At 38.4% G+C, this 24,671-nt stretch overlaps 1 protein-coding gene across 2 annotated transcripts in view; it reads right to left on the reverse strand.

Annotated features, from left to right (window-relative positions):
• LOC118822358 (collagen alpha-1(XIV) chain) overlaps positions 1 to 24,671 on the reverse strand; it is a 43,922-nt gene that overhangs the window by 17,176 nt on the left and 2,075 nt on the right. The window contains exons 2-17 of one of the 2 annotated variants that reach the window (XM_036591360.1): positions 23,490 to 23,610; positions 18,662 to 18,766; positions 16,226 to 16,369; positions 10,805 to 10,960; positions 8,674 to 8,859; positions 5,944 to 6,111; positions 5,494 to 5,613; positions 5,172 to 5,336; positions 4,482 to 4,640; positions 4,197 to 4,366; positions 3,965 to 4,094; positions 3,697 to 3,842; positions 2,552 to 2,681; positions 1,266 to 1,405; positions 996 to 1,122; positions 741 to 880 (exon numbers count right to left, since the gene is read on the reverse strand). In XM_036591360.1, coding sequence (XP_036447253.1) covers positions 741 to 880; positions 996 to 1,122; positions 1,266 to 1,405; positions 2,552 to 2,681; positions 3,697 to 3,842; positions 3,965 to 4,094; positions 4,197 to 4,366; positions 4,482 to 4,640; positions 5,172 to 5,336; positions 5,494 to 5,613; positions 5,944 to 6,111; positions 8,674 to 8,859; positions 10,805 to 10,960; positions 16,226 to 16,369; positions 18,662 to 18,766; positions 23,490 to 23,547 — 2,244 coding nt within the window. In that variant the 5' untranslated portion in view covers positions 23,548 to 23,610. The remainder of the gene's footprint in view (positions 1 to 740; positions 881 to 995; positions 1,123 to 1,265; positions 1,406 to 2,551; positions 2,682 to 3,696; positions 3,843 to 3,964; positions 4,095 to 4,196; positions 4,367 to 4,481; positions 4,641 to 5,171; positions 5,337 to 5,493; positions 5,614 to 5,943; positions 6,112 to 8,673; positions 8,860 to 10,804; positions 10,961 to 16,225; positions 16,370 to 18,661; positions 18,767 to 23,489; positions 23,611 to 24,671) is intronic. The other variant, XM_036591361.1, reaches the window with a different exon arrangement.

The raw sequence follows: 24,671 nt of genomic DNA on the forward strand, positions 1-24,671 counted from the left end.
TTGTGCTTCAGAGTGAAAGTATCTGATGATTCTGAGGATGTGAGTGAATTATCTACTACTGTCATCATATCTTCATCAGTATTATGTGAACTTTGCATTCGAGATCTACAAACATCGAGCCAGATCTTCTTTTTGAACCTGTGCGTGTGACGTTAATACGTAGAGATACATGGGTCTGAAAGGATGTGTAGATGCCAATAAGCCATTACTGAGAAAAGGAAACAGACAAAAAAGAAGAAAATTTGCACCAGAACACCAAAACTATAATAAAGACAAAAGGTGGACACTTTTTTGAAAATGGTGATTGTATTTAGATGGTGAGGATTCTGTGTAATTTTCTGTTAAATATAAACTTTCTATTTTTCCTGATACTGAAAAACGAATCATTTGTACTTGATGATTGTTTTGACAGGAAAATAAATAAATGAATGGGGGGTCTCTGATATTTGCACAGTACTCTATTTTCTCCACTTGCTATTTTAAATGACGTAACATGGTGTGATCAGGTTTGAAGCAAGCGTGTGATTTAGGCATGAGCTTTGCACAATGCTAATTGGTGGCTCTAAGCTCTTAGTTACGATATCATCATAGCTTCAGTGCAAAACATGAAGCAAATCTCTGACACCATGTCTTGGCTGACTGACTACATTTGGGGTAAGGGGAAAATTAAGTACATTTGACTTTTCACACATTTCAACAGGTCCAAATGCTGGAGCTCAATGGTGAGAGCTGGTGCTGACCTGCCTCAGGTCTCCTCCACTGAGAGAGATCCATTTAATCAGGTATGAGGTCACATCATCTGCAGCTGGCTCCCAGCGTACTGTTAAAGCACTCTCTGAGTAGTTAGTGACTCTGAGCTCAGATGGAGCAGGCACTCTTACTGAGAGAGAGAGAGAGAGAGACATTTTAAGGAGTTAGTGATGGATCAACAAAGACCACAAGGATAAGAAGAAGATGTCTGGATCACGAAGACAAAGAGTTCGCATGTGACTTACATGTGGTGACGTTGGCAATGAGTGGGGTGGACAAGCCTTTTTCATAGTGGGACTGCACAGACACCAGATACCTGGACAGAGAGGCCAGATTCTGTAGCAGGACTGTGTTCACACCGGCTACCTCCACCTGAGAGAGAGACAGAGAGACAGAGAGAAAGAGAAAGAAAGGGGGGAGACTGAGAATAATAATACTGAACAGTTATATATTAGAGAATCTAAACACAAAAAAGAAATATCCTAACAGCTGCTGAAGCAGTGCTTTTCCCCCACCTGTTTGACGTCACTGCCATGATTGGTGCTGTAGGTGATGCGATGGGCAGGAACACTGACGGCACCAGGCACCCATGTGACCCTCAGAGTGCTGTGACTCACCATAGGGAAGTGCATACTGAGAGGAGATGGCAATGGGACTAGAAAGAGAGAAAGAGAGAGTGAGAGAGAGAGAGAAATCAGGCAGACAAGAACAAAGAGGTCGCTAGAGAAGGAGACCTAGTTCATCTGTACCAATCCATTAGTTAGACCAGTGGTTTTCAACCTGTGGGCCACGGTGGTACTGGTAGGGGGCCGTTGGCAGTCATTTTTTATTTATTATTTTAAACCACCAAACTTCATTGCAATATACAGACATGTACACAAACCATAAATTTAAATATGACAAATGTTATTGTTAATTATTTGCAAAAACAAAAACCAAAAACTCAATAATAATTGAATATTTAGGTCAAACTCAGTGACTAGTCTGGAAAAATGCGTCATCAATGTAACCACCATAGCTAGCTAGATATTTATACTTCCAGTGCAAGTCAATGTATGGCTACAAAGAGAAAATGGTAGGATTTTTTGGTGTTCATTATGTTACATGATTATACAGTTACGCGAAATTTGACAAGCAGCATTGATTACTGTGTTATATTTGCTTGTATTTGAAATGATCAGATTGGTTAAACTTTCTTGTTGGCAGCAGAAACTTTTGTGGTCAGTTGTGTGGGCCACAAGTTGCACAGATTTGTGAAATTCTGCCGTAGACAACAATACTTGAATACTTACCTTCTGATAATAGAAAAAAATAGTAAGTTGCTTATTTCATGATTAAACATTTAACATTTAAATATATATATTAAATGTGTAACTATATAATGCAAATTTAAAACTATAATCATAAGCAGTTCTGGTTATCTTTTCTTTTGCTAAGGTTTTCTGGTACTGACTGCGCTCAGATAGGAGTCAGTGAAACTCCACTTACTGGTAACAAACTGCCACTAATTCTTCCCTGTGGAAAACTAGTCTGAAAAAAAAAATTGAAAAAGATTTACAGCTTAATTTACAGATACTTTTACTGAAGAACTAGTGAAAGTAAGTTCATATACATGTTTAGTGTAAATGTTTACTACCGATCACCAGCTACTAGTTTATTAGGAACTGGCAACGTCTTATGAGTGGGTCCTAAGAAGAGCATAATGCTCTAAATGTATTTTCTATGGTAATTATCTGTCCGCTAAAGAAGCATCAGAGAGAAATGTGAATCTTTTGTGGTCAATGAGTGCTTGAGGTTTTACATGTGGTAGCGACGGCTGTGACAGGGTCGCTGGGGTCCTCATCATACAAAGCGTACAGCGTGACTGAGTAATCTGTGGAGGGCATCAGATCCTGCAGCTCCACATCTGTCTCATCAGCCCCAAACTTCACCTGCCACAGATCACACACAAGCACATTTCACTCCACTTACCACAAAAACACAACACTCGCCACAGTGGAGATAAAAACAGCAAAAACAACAAATCTTAAATCCTTCGGAAAAAAATTATATTACAGTGGATAGGGAATGGCATTGTTCATCAGTGGATGTTTATGGATTCTTTATTTAATTTTTTCTCCTTATTCATTTGCTTTCTTTATTCTTCTTGTTTATTTTTTGATGCAAAGCACCTCCTGGACCAGGATCTAGAACTCACTCCCTCACATTTAACAGGCTGAAGATTCTCCACAAGTGGGAACATTCGAGTAGCTTTTGTATGCATAACTGAAAGGGAGGAAACTGACAGGAACGCACACACTTAAAAAAGATGGTGCTTCAAGGGTTCTGTAGTAAATGCAATGGTTCTATTTAGAATATTGAGTTCTAAATAAGTTCTTGAATGGTTCTCTGCATGGTGAAATGGTTTTGTGACTGACTGAGAATATGTTGTGTATAGTTCCATACAGGACCTTTTTGAAAACGGTTCTATACAGCACCAAAAATGGTTCTGCTACTGTAATGATGTCAAGCTTATAACAATAGAAGAACTCTTTTGGTGCTATATAGAACCATTTTCAAAAAAGTGCTATATAGAACCATATACAACACATTCTCTATCAATCTAAAGAACCATTTCACCACGTAAAGAACCTGTCCATTGCATCACCTATAGCACCAATCATGGCAGTGACATTTAGGCATGAAATGGTTCAACATAGAACTCATAGTTCTAAACGGAGCCATTGCCTTTACTAAAGAACCCTTGAAGAACCGTCTTTTCGAAGTGTGCACACCAACAAGATCAGTGCTATGGAAGAGTAGTGTTTCAGATCAGTCACAGTTTGTCCCTTTATTTCATTTATTCATTTGAACTGTTCTAATAATGTCATTGCCCAGATGACGATCCGAATTCTCCAGTTTAAAGGAAAAGTATTACCACAACCACACAGAAGAATTCAGGCTCACCTCTCGAGCATCATCAGGCTCCCCATCAGTGAGTGCTGAGTACAGTGCCATGTACTGGGTAGCTCCAGGAGTTGGCCTCCAACTCACCCTCAGACTAGTGGGAGAAGATGCAGTGACCTCCAGAGAGTGTGGCATGGCCAGCGGCACTGTGGAGAGTCATTTAAAAAGCATAAATAGCCCTTTTTTCACTTTGGGATTAAAGAGTTCATGACAGGTTAAACATCTGTACAGCATCTGTAGTGGACCACCACGTGTTTTCTACTCTTACTTGTGGTGAAGATGCCTCTAAGTGGAGGGCCCACGTTGTCTTCATACACAGGAAAGATTGAGAGGTGATACTGCGTCTGAGAGGACAGTTCAGTCAGCATTACTGTGGAGACTGACCCGTTTACCACCACCTGATAAAACAGAGACATAAAGAACATAGAGTAACTTACAGTACAAGGCTGGGCGTTACGCCTCTGCTAGCAGTTTGGCTTTAGGGTAGGAATGAAGCTGACCTCCTGTGGGCTCTGTCCCTCACTGCTGTGGAACACCACCCTGTACTGCTGCACAATGCGACTCGGCCCAGTCCAGCTCACACGCACCTCTTTGGGACCCAGTTCAGAGTACTGCAGGTCGGTGGGGCTGGGGTATGACAGCACAGGGTCCACAGTGGGATGCTCCATTCCTGCTCCACAGACAGCACCACAAGTGGAGTTTCAAATGGTGTAAATAATAAATTACAAATGGAGTTGCAAGGTTTCCTTATGACAGCGTTGTTTATGTGTGAGAGATAAACTTACGCTTTGCTTTACTGCGGTCTTCTATCTTCCCACACAGAATACGCACTAATCGACCGACCAATTTACTGAGCAGAGGGAAATCATTCACATTATACACATTCAGCTCCAGAGGCTCAGATGCCACCTGCCTCAACTCAGCCTCATCTGCATTTTTTACACCTGAAAAAGAGAAGAACAGGTGACTTTAAAGATGCACAGATATGATACACAAGCATTAATGTAAACATACAGGAGTACTCAGGCTCAACTCTGGAGAAAAAAATCATAAAAAACACACAAAACCATTTTATATAACTTTTAATTATTCGAGAAAATATGTAAAGGCATTTACTTAGAAGTAAGGACTCATTTAGTCAAAACAACACTAGAGTATTAGAATAATCATCTACAGTTACCAACCCACACCTAACCCAGCTTATCAATCCTTCATTAAAGTTCTAAATAACAGCGTCTGCCAAATGTCATAAATGTAAAAGTAAACCAATACATTAGCTAGCCTTAGATTTTACTGTATCCTTGCTTATATGTCTACATTCTAATGTTATTTTGTGTTTTCCTGGCAAAAACACAATTTCTGCCAAGATAATTTTAAACAATTTTCACGGCTGTCTAAGACTTGCGCACAGTACCGTGTGTGTTTTGAGATAAAGTGTGTCTCATAATGTCTTTCTGTTAGCCTTTGGGTCTTACCCACAGCGATGATCTCCACTCCTGCATTCTTCAGTCTGTTCGCAGCAGCGATGGCATCATCCTGAGACTTCCCATCAGTCATCAGCAGCAGAAAATGAGGGGTGCCTGGCCGAGCCCCTGCCTCCTCCTTCAGATTCTCCTCCAGAACATGAATGAGAGCCTGACCTGAGACACATAAAGACACATTACAAAGAGGAATAAGAAGTTATCATCTAGACTGGGTGAATTTCAATCAGATTAAAAGTGTTCCAGAGAGCTAAAGGGACTTTTCTGAAAGCGTCACATCTCTTACAGAACAGACTGTTAAAGGTGTCTCGCTCACCTGTGAAGGTGTTCCCTCCTTTGTATCTAAAGTTTCGGACAGCGTCCAGGAGCTGCTCTCTGGAAGTGAAGTTGTTCAGCTGCCACTCAGTGCGAGGGTCTCCACTGTACTGTGATAGGGCTGAAACAGACACAGATCCACCTTAGCATTCTATAACATTTTAGCACTATACACTAAAACTAAAGGAGAAAATGTAAAAAAAAAAAAGGTTATTTTGTAGTTTAATCATCAGAAATCACTCACAAATTCAATCAGATGAAAACTTATTTTTGTGTGTTTTTTTTTCTGTTCCGTTTTGTCATTTTTTGACAAACTGGAAGGGCAGTTTTAAACCACGATGTTAAATAGTACAACAAAATGACAACAACTACAGACATCTAAAAATAATAATAAAAATAATGAAAATATTTTCATGACATTTTAATGACAAAGCCTGAAGGTATGTCTTACCGATTTGTACCCCGTCTGGGCCGATGTGGAACGGGGTAACCAGACCTTCAAGGAACTCTCGTACTTTTCTGAAGTTGGTGCGGCCGATGCTCCACGAGCCATCCACCAGCAGGACGAGATCCGCCTGCACTCCGGCCCTGCACTCAAATGGCTTCCGTGATGTACCAGCTGGACAGATAAAGACAGAGGTAACACGAAACGATGACAAGAGTGCTAATAAACCAAACATATGATCACATGTGTGGGGAAATTTCTTGTGTGTTGTTTGTTATGGCTTAAAACATCGAAAACCAAATTTCCTTTGCCTTTTTAAGTTTGATGTAATAACCGAACATTATTAAAACTTCAAACCATGCCATTTAATGACCACTACATACAGTCCATTTATGGAAAACACGCTGCAAAAAAAGACCTTTTTGGATTCACTGCTTCTGTGATGTCACGAGAACCAACTCATCTACATCTGTCCACCAGCTTACAGCAGTTTAGCCCTGCCTATTATTACTGAAGTTATAAGCAGTGTTTCACCTCTGAGTGATTCTTGAATGAGGTACGATAGGATAAAGCGTGTCTCATAATGTCTTTCTGTTAGCCTTTGGGTCTTACCTACAACCAATTAGAGTGATGCTTATTTGCATATATCTGTCTCAAAGGCACAATAACAAAAACTGCTTGTTTAATTCTAAGGGATAAAGAGAGGCTGGAAAATGGTCATGATAAACTAAATTTGTAACAAACTATGTTAGTTAGTAAACTCCTAAACCAGAGTAAATCCCTGATTGGAGCTTTAACCTACAGAGATTACAGTTATCATGGTAATCATGAAGGTATGTTAGAATTTTACATTATTTTAGGGCGGGTGATATAGTAAAAATCAGGACACTCAAAAATGTTTTCCCGATACGTATTAGGATATTAGGTTTTTGATAAGTGGAACAGACAAAAAGTCCCAGCAGTGCCACATTTAAAAAAATACTGTGAAAAAGGATGAATGTGATGATCATACAACAATTTTTATTCAAAGTTTCACACTCTGCCCTTCACTAAATCCAATTAATCAAGACTTATGCACTCATTGTAATGACATGCAGTTGGCTAGTGTTCTTTATATTCTGATGATATCCATGATATGCTCAGACATGCATTTTCTGCCATCATTTATCACAGTGATGATAGAACAGTCATATTGCCCACCCCTACATAATTTAAACGAAAGTTAATTATTTCTAACTTCTTGCTAATTGAAATAAATGGAGAAAATCTGTCAAATACACAAATTCTAAACTTTACATTTAAACGTTCAATTCCAAACTTTCTAAAAGTTACTGCTGTGTCTAATGTTATTATTTTACACCAATGTTAAAACCTTATTCTCTGTTCATATTGCTCTTGTGTTATTGTTTGCTATTTGGTGTCGACCAGAGGAGGATGGGTTCCCCTACTGAGTCTTGATTCCTCTAAGAGTTTCTTCATCTTGCTCTTAAGGAGTTTTTCATTGCCACTGTTGCCATTGTCGCTCATGGGGGCCTGGACCCGGATTTTTTTGTAAAGCTGCTTTGCGACAACACCTGTTAGAAATGTTAGAAATAAACCTTGACTTTAGTTTTGTTTCACAGCTTAAAAAAATCCTTTGCCCTGTTTTTGTCATTTGTTGACATGCAGAAAAGTCAGAACTGCAGACTTAAACTTATCAGTACAGAATGTAAATCAAATCTACACTGTTCTAAATAATTGCTACTATTTTTTCAGTCATAACTTATACAGTGTAGCTTGAAATACTAAAAGCTAAATAACATAAACTACCTTAAAGTGTTAGAAGCATAACAATAAACAATATACTGTAATTATTTATTTATTAGACATTTCTTTCAAGTTATCTGTATGAGATGTGATCACTATTTTTTAAAAAAAGGTTGAAAGGTTCTGGAATATTTGCTTAATATTCAGCAAGAATCATACGGCATTCTGGATGTTATTTTTAGTCTAACAGCTCAGCTCAGTTCATCATTATGGAAACATTTCTTCTGTTTTTTTTTTTTTATAGTTTCCTACAAATCAGTTAAAACCTGTGAAACTGTAAAACCACTGCATCAATATAATAATAATATAAAATCAATTTATACATGTACCTGCAACAAAATTTCTATTAATGAAAGTTTTATCTTAATGAAAATAGTGCTTTGTATTTCCTTATGTTAATAACTGTTTAATTAAAAATGTCATTATATCTAAATAGCATAGAACAGTAATACTAACAGCTCTAGACCTCTAAAAGTCTGGCTATCTCAGTTGTGCATGGATCATTCCTAGAACATTATGAACCACATCAGTCTTTAAAAAGTCTACAAATTAGTTTGTGTGTGTTCCAGGCTGCAAGTACCCGTATCAGCAGAAGCTTTAAGCCTTAAGGATTAGAAACTAAAGCCATTCCAGCAGGATTAGAAGCATGAGCCACATTTCACTCCTCAGGCTACAGAAGGGGGCAGTTAACGACCACCTCCATCACTCTGTCATTAACCCTGTCATCACCCCGCGAACTGAATCAGTCCCTCAGGACACAGGACTTAGATCAGCCCTGCAAGCCATTAAACTCACAGCCAGCACAGCGGAAGACAACACAGCTCATTAGCTCTGTTAAGTGGCTGAGGGAACCCCTAAGTACTGCTGGTTATACTACTGCAATACTGTTTTCACACACTGCATCTATGCTGTGGTAATGATGTACTTTACCTGTGACAGATTGGGTGGCAGCTGTTTTTCTGACTTTGTCGTCCTCTTCCGAAGACTTCTCTCTGCTTTCAACCTGCCTTTCCTTCTCCTCTGACTTTGCATGATGCTTGTCTTTCTTTTTCTTTTTCTTATCTTTGCCACTCTTTTCAACCTCCTGTTCTTCCTGTTCAGTTGCAGTAGGGGGCTCTGGAGAGGCAGAATTCAACACTACATCATATATGTGGTTACGCAGCATTCAATGTAAAACACACAGTATTACAGTTTCTGATTTTAAATGATGTAAATCACTCTACCTACTACCTGCTGTTGTGCTAGAATAGACACAAGAAATGGAATTTGTCCATTAAACTCTAGGCCTAAAGAAATAGCAGAATTTTTAACGCGATCTCTATCTGCTCCATCTGTAGCATACAGCTGATTACCACAGATGTTTCCCTACATGTGGTTAAAAACAAACAAACAAAAAAAAATACTGACTAGAAACACACCTGTTTAACTGGCCATTGGCTTCTATTATAAGTTTGTTAAAGTCACCAGGTTTTCTTCTCTTTTCTAATGATTGACTGTGTTAATCAACTATACAACACAGATGCAATAAAGATTAGGATGAAAAATGCTGATATGCAGAGATTACATTGCAGAGATTGAGTTAAAAAAATTCATGTATGTGCAGTACTTTGTAAAAGACCACCCTTTCCTTTAATTTAATTTCCATTCAAACTGTCCATTAAGTACTTCAGTTATTTATTTGTCCGGAAAAAAACAGAAAACAGATTTATTTAACATTTTACCATAATATCAAAATTTTCAGTATTTAGTGTGTCCACTTATTATTTCAGCTTACATTCTTTTTAGGAGACTTGCTTTCAGTCTTAAAAGTTCAGTCTTAAAAGTTGGTTTCATTTTCTGTTTCTCATGATCTGAATCCCAATTACAAATTTAGACTCATCAGTCCATAAAACCTTACTCCACATATCAGACGTCCAGTTTTGGGGTTCTAGTGCAAACTTCCTTCTCACAGTGTTGACAGAAACACCTGTGGATTTCTTCAGCTCTAAAGCGAGAGTGGAGCTTGATTTTCTCTTCTCTCTCAAAGGCTCAAGTACTGTTTATCGGATGAGGGCGGTTTGGTGGTGTAACAGGTTCTGCACAGCTGTTAAGAGTTCTGTTTCTATATTTTAATAATTTTTTGAACTCCAGTTTTGGAAAGTCTTGTTTTTTTTTTCAGCACACAGCTTTTTGAAGCACATCCGAAAAAATCTGCAAAGCAGGTGAGGTGTGTTTAGGCAGTTGCTTGTTTGAATGTCAGTATCTCTTTGAAGATGGACATAATGTCAGTAACACCTTCTGTTGTGGGTGCACAGCTGTAACTTTTTGGTTCTAAAATTAGAAGGACAGAAGTCAAAGTGACAGAAGCACAAAAGTGCAGAGTGGACAGATTAAATACTGATAGATTTGTTATTATACTCAGCGTTGGAGACTGTTGTGCAATGTTCTGTTAAACATATGTTTCCTGCCTTTTTCCTGACACAGAAAACTGAATAACTTGTACTTAATGCCCTTTTTGACTGGAAATGAAACAAAGGAAAGGGTTTATCTGACTTTTGCACAGTACTGTAAGTGATGTAGTTGCGAGAGCCAGGAACGACACCCGCCCTCTGTTCCTCTTGTTCTACGTATAAACAGACATAAAAGCGAACTGTCCTGAGACACTCAACAATCAGCTCTCCCCTGACCTGAGACCCAATCTCACAGCAGCAGAGCTGATAACAGGTGTGCGTGTGATGATGCTGGAGTAGGGTTCTTATTATCAGGGTAGTGGGAGACCTGGCGCCACTCCAGCATCTGTAACTCCCCTCAATAAAACACATGTAATAACAGGGGAGCATCCAGGTGGGAGTGAAAGACTGCGCTTAGTGCACTGCAGGTCCTCTGCGTTTCTGACAGTTAGTGACAGGAAGTATAAAATTACTATAAAAACTATTACACTTCCTCCTTCTACATCTTCATCCATCAGTGTCATAAGTGATAGGCTGAGTGATGTAAGTGGTGCTGATGGGAAATGTAGTCTAAGGTGTAACGAAATATGGTATTGGAGGTCTGAGCTGGTTTGTGTTGAAGTGGGTTTGACCTGTGGTGGTGGGCTCCTGGTAGAGCACGGTGGGCAGCGATTCCAGCGCTTCGGTCACATCATCTATTTCGCCGGAGCCAGAGCCCACGGCCAGCGCTTTCTTTTTCTGCTCTCGGTTGCCGCTGCGCACCAGCTCCTCCTCCCGCAGCCCGCTGACTAACACGTTTCACGTGGGTATGAGCGGAAAGGAGAGGAGATAGTGGAAGTAGAGGAATAGCAACAGAACGACAGAAAAAGGGGAAATAGAAAGGACAAAAAGACATGGAATTAACCCTGTAAACTCCAGACTTAATATACAGTTATCAATCTTATTATTCACTATTATAAATTATTCAGTAACTAGCATGAGTTCATGGAGTTGTTCCTAAGAATTAAGTTTAAACTGCACTTAAGTGCACATCATGCACAGTGCAATCTAACCTTAAAGTAATAGTTCGGCAAAAAATCTAATTTGCATGTTTTTCCTATATCCCAAATAATGTAGCAAATCAATTAAGGCCTGTTTAGTGTCCTCATCAAATACATTGAGTACACTTAACATTTGAATGAATGGCGACATTGTTTGAAAAATTAGAGTGAAGTGAAACACTGACGTTTCTAACAGATTGTGGAGTTTCTTACTTTCATATTCCAAACACACTGTATGTGTTACCGTGCATTATTATAGAGTGGGAGGTGGACCCTGGTGAAGGCTGCAAGCTGAATTTGAGGTTTATTCAGACACTTTATTTTATGTACACATTCACTATATTTGGTTTCCTTATAAAAATAATCAGAGATTTTTGTCACAGAGCCATTCCCACCTATGACATACTGTTATCTATGGAAATGCACAATAAGAGTCAAAGCAGCCATCTTGAAGCCTCAGTTTTTTCATATTTCTACTTCATAAGTACACTTACTTATTCTATATATCCTTATACTTTATCATAGCTATTGTTATAGACACAGTTTCAGTATCTCATACACTGTCAAAGATCAACTTCTTGAGCAGGTAGCACAAGTAGCACAAATCAAAACACTGTAGATAAAACAACACAATAGTACTCGGGCGTGTTTTTGTCATCACGGAGAGAAAGGAAGCCCAAACCAGCAGCAGCTCCTGAATGTGCACATGGTTGGAGTTTCAAATTTCCAAACGGGAAGTAAAAGTTTATTTCCTAATAACGTTTGATGTCATTTAATGTGATTTTTGATTTTATTAGTTAATTATAAAAAGGATCTAGTCTAAAGACAGCAAAAGCAGTAGGCCCAGCAAGGAATGCCTCAAATTCATGTTTGTGCTAACGTTTTTTAGCAGGCAAATGGTCAAATCCTAAATCACCGCAGGCTCTACACATGACATTACAGCCACAAACTAAACCATCGCTGGGGCACGTTGTACTTTGCAAGGCCCTTTGTTTAGAAACATTTGGATTTGTTCTATAGCGTTTGAATTACCTGATGGACCACAACTATAACACTAGAACCAAATCTGTGTTCTCACGACTATGTTTGAGGAGACGGCCTGGGGCAGAGGTGAAATGTCCTTCAGTATGACACAGACGACATATTAAGAATAATTCACAGATAAGTCAAACAAGTCTACTCGACAACTTGACACAGTGTGTGATGATTTAGGTATGCAGGCTTACACAAAGCTAGTTTCCATCACTGTGCCAATGTGCAAAACTGAAGAAACAGTCCTGGCTGACTGACTCCATTTCAGGTAAGGAAAAAAAATGTTTTTGCTTTAAAGATAAATATCTCAATTTATCTGTAATGCCCCGTAGGGGAATCCAGTCAGCCACATGGAAAAACTAAGCTGGAGTAAAAGAGTCTGGGTGTTTTCTAGAAGGAACAATGGAATTCTGAGCCCAGCAGTCTGGCCTCACAGCCAAACCGCACGACTATCCTGTCCAAACATGCAGCACTCGACACAGTAACCTACAAGCACCATTCACACCCAGGCCCTCTTCCCTGAGGTACAGTCTAGCGCACGGCTTTATCAGCGGGAACAGTGTGGCGTGAAGTGTGTGATGTGCACACACACACACACACACACACACACACAGAGCAGGGAAAAAGCTCTCACCATGAAGTAATGCATGTATTTAAATGAACAACACAGCACTCACAGTAAAGAGTCCTGAAAAAGCATTCAACAGTAAATAAGGGCCTTTGGTAGGTAATTTTGCACTTTTACTTTTTCTCACAGTGACTCTGCAGGAAAATTGCAGTGTTCTAAAAACATTCTTAAAAGCATTCTGCGCCTGTATAGCCAAACGCGTCATTTCACAGTTTCTTTCTGAGAGGACCACAGCCTGTAATCTTAAAGGATTCCAATACCTCAACACTGACAATTACAGACATCCCATGGAGAGGAACATATGGCGTGTACAAGGGTGTGTGTGTGTGTGTTTGTGCGCGTGTGTGTTTGTGCGTGTGTGTGTGTGTGCATACCTCTATACATATGTAGTGCATGCTGAAAGTGATGTATGTTATGAACAGTGTTGAAAGGGGAAATTGCATTGACAGGCCCTGAGCCTACCAGGCACTCAGAAAATTCCCTGCATGACTGCTACAGTAACATCTGTACTGTGCAGAGAGCTTCCTTTTATTTTAATTCCAGTCCAAATAGCTATTAAGTATGTTATTCATTTTTCAGGAGATATTTCTTAGAAGATCGAATATAAAATAAATTCACTTGCATAAGGAAGAAAAGAGTCAAGTGAAATAAGTTTTCAAAACTGAAGTTCAAAAAATGGATGTGCAGCTGTCAAGGAGCCATTAAGGGAGCTGCTGGTGTTCTCAGAACAATGTCTGACTGTCCACCTCAGAGCCCAGACTTCATCATTGACAAAATCATTGAATGTGTTTGAGATTACTTAGATTTTGAGAAGCTCAAATCAAGTCTTCCAAAAAGAATGGAAGCTGTTATAAAGGCAAAGGGTTTAGCATTAAAAAGTAATACCATATTTAGTTGTTTGATGCTTCTGTGTAATTTTCTGTTAATTGCATCTTTTCTGCTTTTTCCCCGTATGCTGAACAACGAATAATTTGTACTTTATGGCCATGTTGACTGGAAATTATATAAATGAAGGATGATGTATGATTTTTGCATACTTCCATATTTGCTATAACCTGTTTCCAAAAAGGTTGGGATGCTGTGCAAAATGTAAATAAAAATAGAATGCAATGATGTGCAAATAGTACAAAGATAATATATCAAATGCTGACACTGAGAAATTTTAAATGTGTTATGATGTAACACATTTCAAAAAAGTTCAGACAGGGGCAGCAAAAGACTGGTAAAGTTGTGTAATGCTAAAAAAACACCTGGTGGTTAATTGGCAACAGGTCAGTAACATGACTGGTTATAAAAAGAACATCTCAGAGAGGCTGAGTCTTTCAGAAGTAAAGATGAGGAGGGGTCACCACTGTGTGAAAGACTGCACACGGGTAAATAGTGCAACCATTTAAGAGTAATGTTTTTTGTAAAATAGCAAAGAACTTGGGGATTTCATCATCAACGACATATCATTCAAGATATCAATCAAGATTTAGAGAATCGGGAGAAATCTCTGTATGAAAGGGACAAGGCTGCACTGCATTAAAAGAGACACAATTCTACAAGTGAAAATTGTACCATGCAAAGAATAAATCATACATAAACAAGATACAGAAACGCCACCACCTTCTCTGGGCCCAAGCTCATTTAAGATGAACTGGGGCGAAGCAGAAAAGTGTCATGTGGTCCAACAAATCAAACGTTGAAATTCTTTTTGGAAATCATGGACGCTGTATCTTCCAGGATAAATAGCAGAGGGAACATCCAGCTTATTATTAGCTTACAGTTTAAAAGCCAGCATCTGTGATGGTATGGAGGTGCATTAGTGCACACTGCATGGAAGACTTGCATATCTGTGAAGGCACCATTAAGGCTCAAAGATATATACAAGTTTTGGCAATATATGCTGCCATCCAGACAACGTCTTTTTCAGGGGAGGCCTGAAACGTATCACAATAGCATGGCTCCATAGTAAAAGAGTTACGGTGCTAAACTGACCTGCCTTCAGTCCAGACATGTCACCCATTGAAAATATCTGGTGCATTTTGAAATAAAAAACACGACAAAAGAGACCCTGAACTGTTGAACAGCATCAAATTTGATATATTTGCACTATTTTCAAATAAATACAGGGTCTAAATGATTTGCACATCATGGCATTCTGTTTTTATTTACATTTTGCACAGCATCCCAACTCTTTATTTGAAAAGATAAGAAATCTTGTTGTAAAATAAAGAGATGGGACTAGCTTTTTGATTTACACACTGCAGTCACAACAAAAAAAGTTTCACATGCAATATGTTTGGCTGCTCACAAGCAGAAAACATTTCAATATTTAAATTACTTGTAATTTCATTTACCCTAATAATCTCCCTGCAGTCTTTAAAGAAAAGTTTGGTGGAAAATCATATTTTCCAAATTGTTCACTTATCCCAGACATTTCAATCAGTCAAGACTTGTCTGAAGTCCAACTTCTTTAGTTTAGAATTGGAGCTACAATGCTAATGATGCAAATAAACACTAGAACTCAATAGTCACCAAAATAGCCCAACTCCTCTGCATTTATGATGGTCACTTTCACAAATACTGGTTCTAGACCAGCACTCCTACTCCTGAGGTGGCTTGTAGGTGCTTGGAAGAAGCAGATGTGGTTTGAGCAGGTTAAAGGAAGTTTTGGGTATGTATTTTTACAGAAATAATTTGGCTATTTGGGTGACTACTGAGATCTAGTTTTTATTAGCAATGTTAGCCTCACTGCTCCAGTTCTAAAGAAACAAAATTCGGACTCCAAAGATATCTTGGCTGATCAGTAAGTGGAAAATTCTGTAAAATTGAACGTAAATGCTGAATGGATTAATGTTCAGTCAATAAAAATGATATCATCAGTAAAAAAAAAAATCATTATTATTTCAATAGAGATGTTTCGGCCTAAAAATTGACACAAAAATAAATAATTACAAAAATATAAATTATAAATAATTATAACAATAATATGTTTCCCCTCACTCTAGATAGATAGATAGATAGATAGATAGATAGATAGATAGACAGACTTATGTGCTTTTTAAATTTGCACTGTGGCTATGAGGCTAATGTGCCTAACAAGTAACAGAGGTTTATCACTAAACTATATAACAGTTTAGATTCTACAACTACATGAGGGTCAGTTATTTCAAGCTCACTGGTCCTAACTAATATTTTTCATTCTATCATTTGATCTCTGCATCACCTGGCTGTCCTTTATCCTTTTCTCTGTTCCTTAATCTCAACGTAGCTATGAAGTCCATTGCTATATCCCCTCTTTCCCTTTCCCATTAGGACACCTGTGGTCCTGCTTCATCCCACCACTCCCTTCCTCTCATCTCTCTTACTGGTGAAGCGTCTCTTGGCGATAAGTTTCTCTCCAGTTCCGTTCAGCACCAGCACCTGCAGCAGGTATTCCTGTCTGGAGTCCAGCCCTACCACTGTGGCTTTGCCCCGCGTTGTGGTCAGCATCATTTCTGGCTGGGGCACTTCTGAAGGACAGAAACAGAACAAGAGGAAGGTAGAGGGGTATCATAAAGCACGAAGGGCAACAATTTCTCTAGGCCACACCTGTAGGACAAGACTGATTACCACAAACTTCCCTGGATTTAGAAAAGTACAGTAAGTATTCCTTTAATGTACTTTTCATGTATTTAGAAGCTGGCAAGTCAATTAAGAACTGACTATGCGATTCAAGCATTATAAACAGGGGTGTAAAATACACACATTCTTAGGCCATTTGCAAATATAACAGCCTTAAAGTACTACTACTTACATTTGTGTATTCAGGTATTCGTTCAATAATTCTAAGTCATACCAAAACAATTAAAACCTAATTGCAAATTTCAGATTTCATGACGTGTTGAAACGTTTCCTAAAACACCAAAATAGAGTCATAGCAAGATCAGAGATTTTATACTGGTTATAAATCACTATTACTATTTTGGGTTGTGCCCCCTCCGCATCACCCGTCATCTCCTCTCTCCTCAACACTGTGAAGAAGATCTGTTTGTTTTTCTGTGCAAAATTTCTCAATACTGCAACAGACCTGTCTGAACTTACCTCAGAGAGAGGAGGACGGGAAGAGAGATAAGAGAGAATGAGATAACGAGAGAGGAGACACAGAGACAGCGAGCGAGAGAGAGAGAGAGAGAGAGAGAGAGATAAGAAGGAAAGGTGAGAGAGAGAGCAGAGACAGCAGGCTGAGGAGATGAAGAGTAGTTATGGCTGGCTACGGGCCTATCTTCATTCCATCAGTGATAAAATATATCCCCCCATCTCTCGGTGTCAGCGATATCTGACGTGATTGAGAAAAAAAATATGAAAGAAATAAAAGGTAGGAGTATGGAAAAGAAAAACAGGAAAAGAAAAGAAAAGCAAGGAAAAGGGAAAGAAAGAAAGAAAGAAAGAAAGAAAGAAAGAAAGAAGGGAATGGAAAGTCAGGTCTATCAGAAATAATGTGTGATTGACAGGTCAAATGCACCTTAAATACTGCTGTAACAAACTTCCTGTTCTTATGCAGGAGCACGAGAACTTAATGAAAAACGAAAAACAGATTCTCACTACAGAAAGAAAAGAAAAATGGTAACAAGGCAGGTAAAAGGAAGTAAGGAGGGTAGGAAGGTTGGAAAAAGAAAGAAAGAAACTAACAAACAAACAACAAAGAAAGTGATGGAAGAAAACAAAGGAAGAAGGGAATGAAAAGGGTGAAAGAAAGAACGAAAGAAAGAAAGAAAGAGAAAGAAAGAAAGAAAGATAAAGAAAATGAAAAAGAATGGAAAGACAGTTAAAGTCAGCTTGTTAAAGTCAGGTCTATCACAACTGACCTGTGATTAACAGGTCAAATCCACATCACAATACTGCCGTAACAAACTTCCTGTTCTTTTGCAGGTGCATGAGGGCTTGAGGAGAACCTTTCCACTAATGCTGTCTAGGTCATTTAGGTCAGAAGAAACAGCAGTAAAGTCTTAGCCTGCAGCAAAAATAACTGTCTGAAATATAGGCTGAAAACGGCACGGTAGCAAGCACCATTAAAAAAGGCATTAAAAAAGCAGAGTCAAGAGTGAGTCATGTTCATCTGCGTAGTGAAATCTGTGAATGCTCATATATAAATATAAAGATATAAAGATTCAGCTCTCAGAGAACCAGGCTGTGGGAAGAACCTATTAGCCTTAGGGCTCCAACATCTACACCACTTTACACATTAGCTAAGTAACTCCTCCAGTTAAGTCATAAAAATTCCGTGACCCTTGTCTCAGCAATCTGCGGAATCTCAAACACACTCCCAACACCAAATGTCAGCTAAAAGATGAATTTAAAATGATTAAAAATGTCTAAAACTGTATCTACACTTCCCTTCAAAAGTTTGGAACTACTGTTTTGTATAATACAAACAAATGACAAATGACAAATAGACTAATAGATAAACTCTTGTACAGTAGCATATACTGTAGGTATATGTTTGATTCATATATAAACCCCTTTTGCAAAGGCAAAGGTTATATATAGAACCATGAAATGCCAAAGAACCATTTGGTGGTTTTAATTGCATGGTTAAACAGTCCTTCTCTATGACAGAGAAACTGTTGTATGTTTTTTTAAAATACAGAACCTTTTAAAAATGGTTCTAGATTGTACCAAAAAGTGTTCCATTACTGTTACAAGATTATTTTTAGTTCTATATAGAACCCTTGCAGGTGTAGGTGATTCAGCACCTCAGAAAAAGTAAAAAAAAAAATGCCAGAGGCCATTACACCAACAAGCTTTATCTAAAATCTTCTCACCTGAGATGGACCGCACTCGGACCCTGTAGCCTTGGACCGGCCCCTCAGCCTCCTTCCACTTCATCTGGAGCCGGTCCTCTGATAGAACGGTCAGCTTTAATCGGCCTAGAACAAAGTCATAGGGAACTGTGTTAGAGATGGTACATCAAGTATTATATCATACACTAGTGCAGACTATGTCCAAACATACTCAAGACAAATGTTTATCCAATTTTTCATTAAATCAAGGGTTTTAAAAAGAAGCTGGCCACGCTTTGCTGTTATAACAGCCTTTATTCTTCTGGGGAGGATTTCCAGATTTTTCTACATGTTGGTTCAGTGTTAGCCAATTTTCCTTTATTAAACTAAACAACTTGTCTTTTTTAAATGTCCTAGTGAACAATTTGAATGTTCATTTGAACCCCTTATATGGCCAGGGCCCACCCGCAGGCCCAATGGTTTATTACACACTTCTAATACTAATTTTAAGCAGTTAGAGAAAGAGAAAACAGTAGTTGTAGGCCTAATTTGGCTCTGTTAAAAAATACCAAGTGGTGCAACAGCTTTAGCATTGGCTTAATCACCGGGAGACTGCAAGTTTCTGAATGGGAGTCAAACATGTTGAGTATCCTCAAAAGAAAATTTCTCTAACAATTACTAACAATTTGTAGTAAATCTTGTGATCACAGTTCTACAAACTCTCATTTTTACTTGCCGCGTTTCACAAACAGTCTAGTTTGTCTTTTTACACAGTGAAACATTCACACAGAGCAAAATGGCAAAGCTGGTCAAGACCATTGATACTGCAGTGATAATACTGCCAAATCGTCCAAGCCTAGCTCCAACACTGCTGTCGGGATTTGACTCCATTCAGCCACAAGAACATGAGTTGGGCAATTAGGTCTGCTTCACAATTTATGCCAAAGGTTTTGATGGCGCCTCTTTCGCTCCAAGGAATGTGATTTCACACAGTCCAATGCAAGGGAGCTTTATGTCCCTCTAGCTGACAAGTGGCCCAAGGATTTTCCCTTGAGATTATATGGCTGTGTCAGCAATGCGATGCCTTAAAGTAGCTGAATCCACTAGTTAGAAGAGTGTCTGGATAGTTTTGAACATAAGTCCATGTCAATGGTAAAGTGTGTAAGCAGGGCGCCTGCATATACAGACCACTGCGGAACAAAAACAAGCCTGTAAGTGACAGACATCCATGGGAAAGAAGGTCATGGAGTGGGGTTTTGGGGGCGAGACACAGAGGAGATGCCTCAAGATCAAAGTCATCCACAGCAACAACATCTCAATGCCTTCTGTTTGCCTCTCCACAGAGAGGTTGTAAAGCGCTGGGAGTCTCCCGCGGTCACTCCTCTCTTTTCCTCCCTCACAAATCCCTTGCTCAACTCGGTCCTTGTCTTTGGCTGATCTGCATAATTTCCACACGCTGTCTCCCAACAATCCTCCTCTTTCATTCTCCTGTCTCTGCGCGTCTCGCCCCGCTCCAGCTGTCCCCGATCACTCAAAGCAGGGTCTTTACTGTCCTACGGGGCCACAGAGGGATGAGGGGCACAGGAAATCCGTTTTTCAGGGGGTTAGCTTGAGGCGCCTTGGGCAAGTGACGTCAGAGTCTCAGTGCAGACAAGTGTTAGACTGGCAGAAAATCTGACCTCCAGTAGCCTGAAGGCCTTTGTGGTGTCAGCCTGTCTTTAGGCTGCATCTTCATCTGGCAGAGAGTGGAAAAAGGAAAAGAATGGAGAAACACTGTGTTTCAGCAACAACTGGCAAAGGATCAGACAAAACGTAAGGTTTTCTGCCCAAAGTCAACACCACTACCAACCGCCAGGCCAAAAAAACTGCAGGCCAACATCATGTAGGCAGACACACTATTGGAGAAACAAATAAATCACTGTGATGAAAGTAAAATCAAAAGAATCTTGGTGCTGTGAAGAGTGTCATGGTGGTAAGGCAACCATGAACCTAAACAAAAAATTGCTAGTTCAAGTCCAGGAGGAGACCATCAGCAAGGTCTCCACTACAATACCAGTAGCTGCCTGGTGTGACCCCTCAAATGAAGGCTGCAAATCACATACTGTATGAAGAAGAGAAGGTATGAGAAATGTAAAGGCCTATCAAAATCAAATTTAAGATGATGATTACTTTCCATTTGAATAAATAATTAATAATTTAACTGTCTTTTTTTTGCTCACTGTATGCAGCTATTAAAGTACCAAAAGTGGCCAAATTGGTTGATCAGCTATCAAGCTCACAGGTTGTGGACACTGACAGGCACAGCTCAAATAAACACACTGCTACACTCTAAACATGTTTTTGTACCAGTCAGAAGTTTTTTTTAAAGGCCCATGATGTGTCTTAATAAAGGCATTTCCTACTTTTTTTGATTACGTGTATTTGCCTCAACCAAACTGATAAAAAAGATCTTAATTCGCATTCTGTTTGATGTGATGTAAACATATGATTGTGAAAGCTAAAAACTGTGGAAAATGACTGCAATCAGCTCGAACAACTACGATCAGGTGATTTTGTAATCATGACTGGCCTAGAACTGTAAAGGGTCATTTTTGTTAGTGATTCAGCGAATTGAAAATAACACCCAAAATTCAGGACACATTCGGTGAAAAAAATTGTTATGTATTATGTTTTTAATACATAATTCACTATTTTATTTATGCTTTTAGACTAAATTAAAATGCTGGCGATGTGGGGAAATAATCGGGATGTTGGGAGAGAGAACTGACAAAGAACTATGGGACTAATTTAATCTTAAACAACTTGCTAAATACTATGACATATTAAAAACTGTAAAATTATGGAAATGTATTACTTTCCCAAATGTGTCTAATGCTGAATTCCTGAACCCCCCTGCTGTAACGAGGGAAAGGCTTCTTTTTTAATAAAAGCACATGGATGTGGCTTTGGAAGTTCAGTGTAGCAGTCTGAAGTTTCTTCAGCACTGCGCTATTAGCACAGAAGTTGCTTTAGTGTTCATCATTTAATGAAACAGCTATAAACTTCAGCAGGAGCTAAAAAACACTCATTTACAGTGACGACTTTCTAGACTAGTAGCTAAAAACTGTATTACTGAAAAACACAGAGTTACTCAGTATTATTTATGTAATTTCTATTACAGAATTTCATTTAATCAAATGATGTTGAATAGCAAGTAAAGTCTGTATAGAATAAAGCTGCAGTGGACAATGTTTTAAGGTTACACTGTTTATCTGCTCAACCTGTTTTAAAACATCTGTGCTGACCAACGCAGGAGACTGATTACATTACTGGTCCTAGATTTTGACATCTTACTAGATACTTCTTTAGACTTGTTTGCTTTTTTAGCCAAAATTTTTGGACTCTTTTCTGTTTTGAGCCCAAAAATTGCAGTGACCAAAATCTCTGTGCATCTCTATTTATTTCAAAAACTCTCAGGAAACAAAACCATGAATTGTCCAGTTTTGAAATACACCTGAAATACACCAAAGGACAGGTTCCTAAGAACATTTACATTATGTAAAGACATTTTTAACTTTAAAAATATTCTCATACACATCTCATTTATGAAAAGACTTTAAAGTACACTCCACTGAAATGTTCGAAGTTCTTTTGGGAACCAAAATTTGACTTTCTACGGCACCACTCCTAAGAACCCCTGTGGAATCTTCAAGAATTGAAAGTCAACAAGCTAAAGTATGTAAAAATAAGAGTTAATCTGAATATTCAAATATTTAAAAAGAGTGCATGATATCTCCACTTTAAGGAGGGTTGAAATATCAACATCACTACAGCAGTCTAAGCGCCTCTAATTATAAGACCTAATGTGTATGTTTAGCCAGGCAACTTCAAACTCCAAAACAACCTTCATGCTTTCATCTTCAGATTTCCTCCATGCAGCAACATCTAATATAGGTGGATTTAAAACGGCCTGTAATCGGCTGAGAAAGGTATGATTTGTGCTACAGACTGATACTAACCATCACTCACAGGGACTTCTCCCTTCCTTACACACTTCTCCTGAGAGGCTGCATATTATTAGCATAATGAGAAAGCACAGCACAGATCATACTTAAACTTAAACCATGACTTGTGTGTAAGAAGGGAAACTGCAAGCGCAAGAATGCCTGGGTGTGCACTCTGAGAGGGGTTATTGTTTGACGCTGTGTTTCAGTGAGGCTTTTTGAGCAAGCGTGAGTGCTTACAAGAGCCTGCATGTCAGACGAACCTGTCTGAAAGTTGCTGCTCATGTGCAACGCTAGAGGCATTGTGTATGGCATGAAAAAGGGAAACCAATATAAGACCAAATAATGGAAAAACAGGAATATCTTCAGGCCATTTTTTCTAGAGATGTAGGAAAACATCTAGTGTAGATGTGTGCTACGTAGCCTTTCTTTCAAAACTTTGGGGACACTTTACCTGCAAAGGTCAAATTATAGCCTGTTTTGTTGATTTTCTAGGTGAAAATTAAGAATTAAGTTACACATTTATTTTTAAAAGGGAACAAACTTAAATATGGCATTTTCCTGCAAATTTTACAGCATAATGTCTATTTATTTGCAGAGTTTAATATATTATACACACACACACACACACACACACACATATATATATATATATATATATCGCATATATATATATATATATATATATATATATATATATATATATATATATATATATATATAGGTTTTTTTCCTTTTTCTGTAAAGATATAATTTTGGAGATTTTTTATATATATATATATATATTTAAATATATAATCTCTGTAGAGGATGTGTTAACTTCTTTTCACTTCTTTTCACTTCTATACAAAACATGTTATTTGACCAGCGGTGCCTCAGAATGTTACCTTGAGCATAAACCTCAGAGGCCAGCATTACTAGAATTATCCCAGTGATGACTGCCATTGGACTTGGATAAAGAGGAGGAGAGGTGAGAGCAGGCAAAAGAAGACCTGATCACTGCAGGACCTGCAAAACATAACATACAGTTGTAATGAGAAGATTAAAGACCAATTACATGCTTCATTCAGTAACTGTCATAACAAAGTTAACCAAAGTTGAACGTGCAACAGTCACTAGACTACTATTTTGAGACCGCAGAATGATGATAAATATGGTTAAGTCATGTACCAAACCACTTAAAATATCTGGACCAAACAGGGACCTTCAAATATACTCTGGTGTCTAATATAGAGGCTTAAATGTCATTCGAGAAACACTGATGAAGTAATGCATTCTTAACAAAACCGAAAAGGGTTGGAAAAAAATAAAATAAAATAAAATGAAATAAAAATGTAATAAAAATGATCAGCCACTGGACAGTCACAGTGCTCACAGAACACTCTCAGAAAAAAGCATGAAACTGTCACTGGGGCAGTACCCTCAGTAATCTCAGTACCTTTAGTTGGGGAACATAATTGTATCATAAATAAGTCATGAAAAGGTACCAATATATACTTTTCACCAGGAAAACGTATTTAAGGTTCACAATTGGACCTTAAAACCACTGTTGTATGTTTGAGAAAACATTTACATTGTTTGTACCTTGATGAACGAAAAATGTACCTGCACAGAACCTTTATTTCTAACCATGAAGGAAACCACAGGACAGACCACAGCAGCACCTTTCATTAAGTCACTGAAGTTAATTACAAGACAAGAGGTGGGAAAAGAGAACACCTGTTAAAATATCTTTAAAACGGTGTGTGTTTGTGATATTTAGGAGTAATAAAAACAGAAAGCAGTGATTAAATTGTGTTGTACTGACCTGTATTAAATTGAAAACAATACAATATAATGCCTACATTAAATTGTATTAAGAGTTGTGACTGGAGCCTGTTTACAACTCATGCATCACTCTGTAAACAACACTTAGTATCACTTGTGGACTGAAGAGACCAATTGATTCAGTTTTAAAATCAGATTTTTTTGCCATTTTTCTGATATATAAGCTGCGCAATCATGCAAGTAATCTGTAGCCATATTCTGCACTTTTTACTGTGCTATCCATTTTCAATTAGAGACAGGTC

The sequence above is a fragment of the Colossoma macropomum genome, unplaced genomic scaffold, assembly GCF_904425465.1.
Source record: "Colossoma macropomum unplaced genomic scaffold, Colossoma_macropomum, whole genome shotgun sequence".
Classification (NCBI taxonomy): Eukaryota; Metazoa; Chordata; class Actinopteri; order Characiformes; family Serrasalmidae; genus Colossoma; species Colossoma macropomum.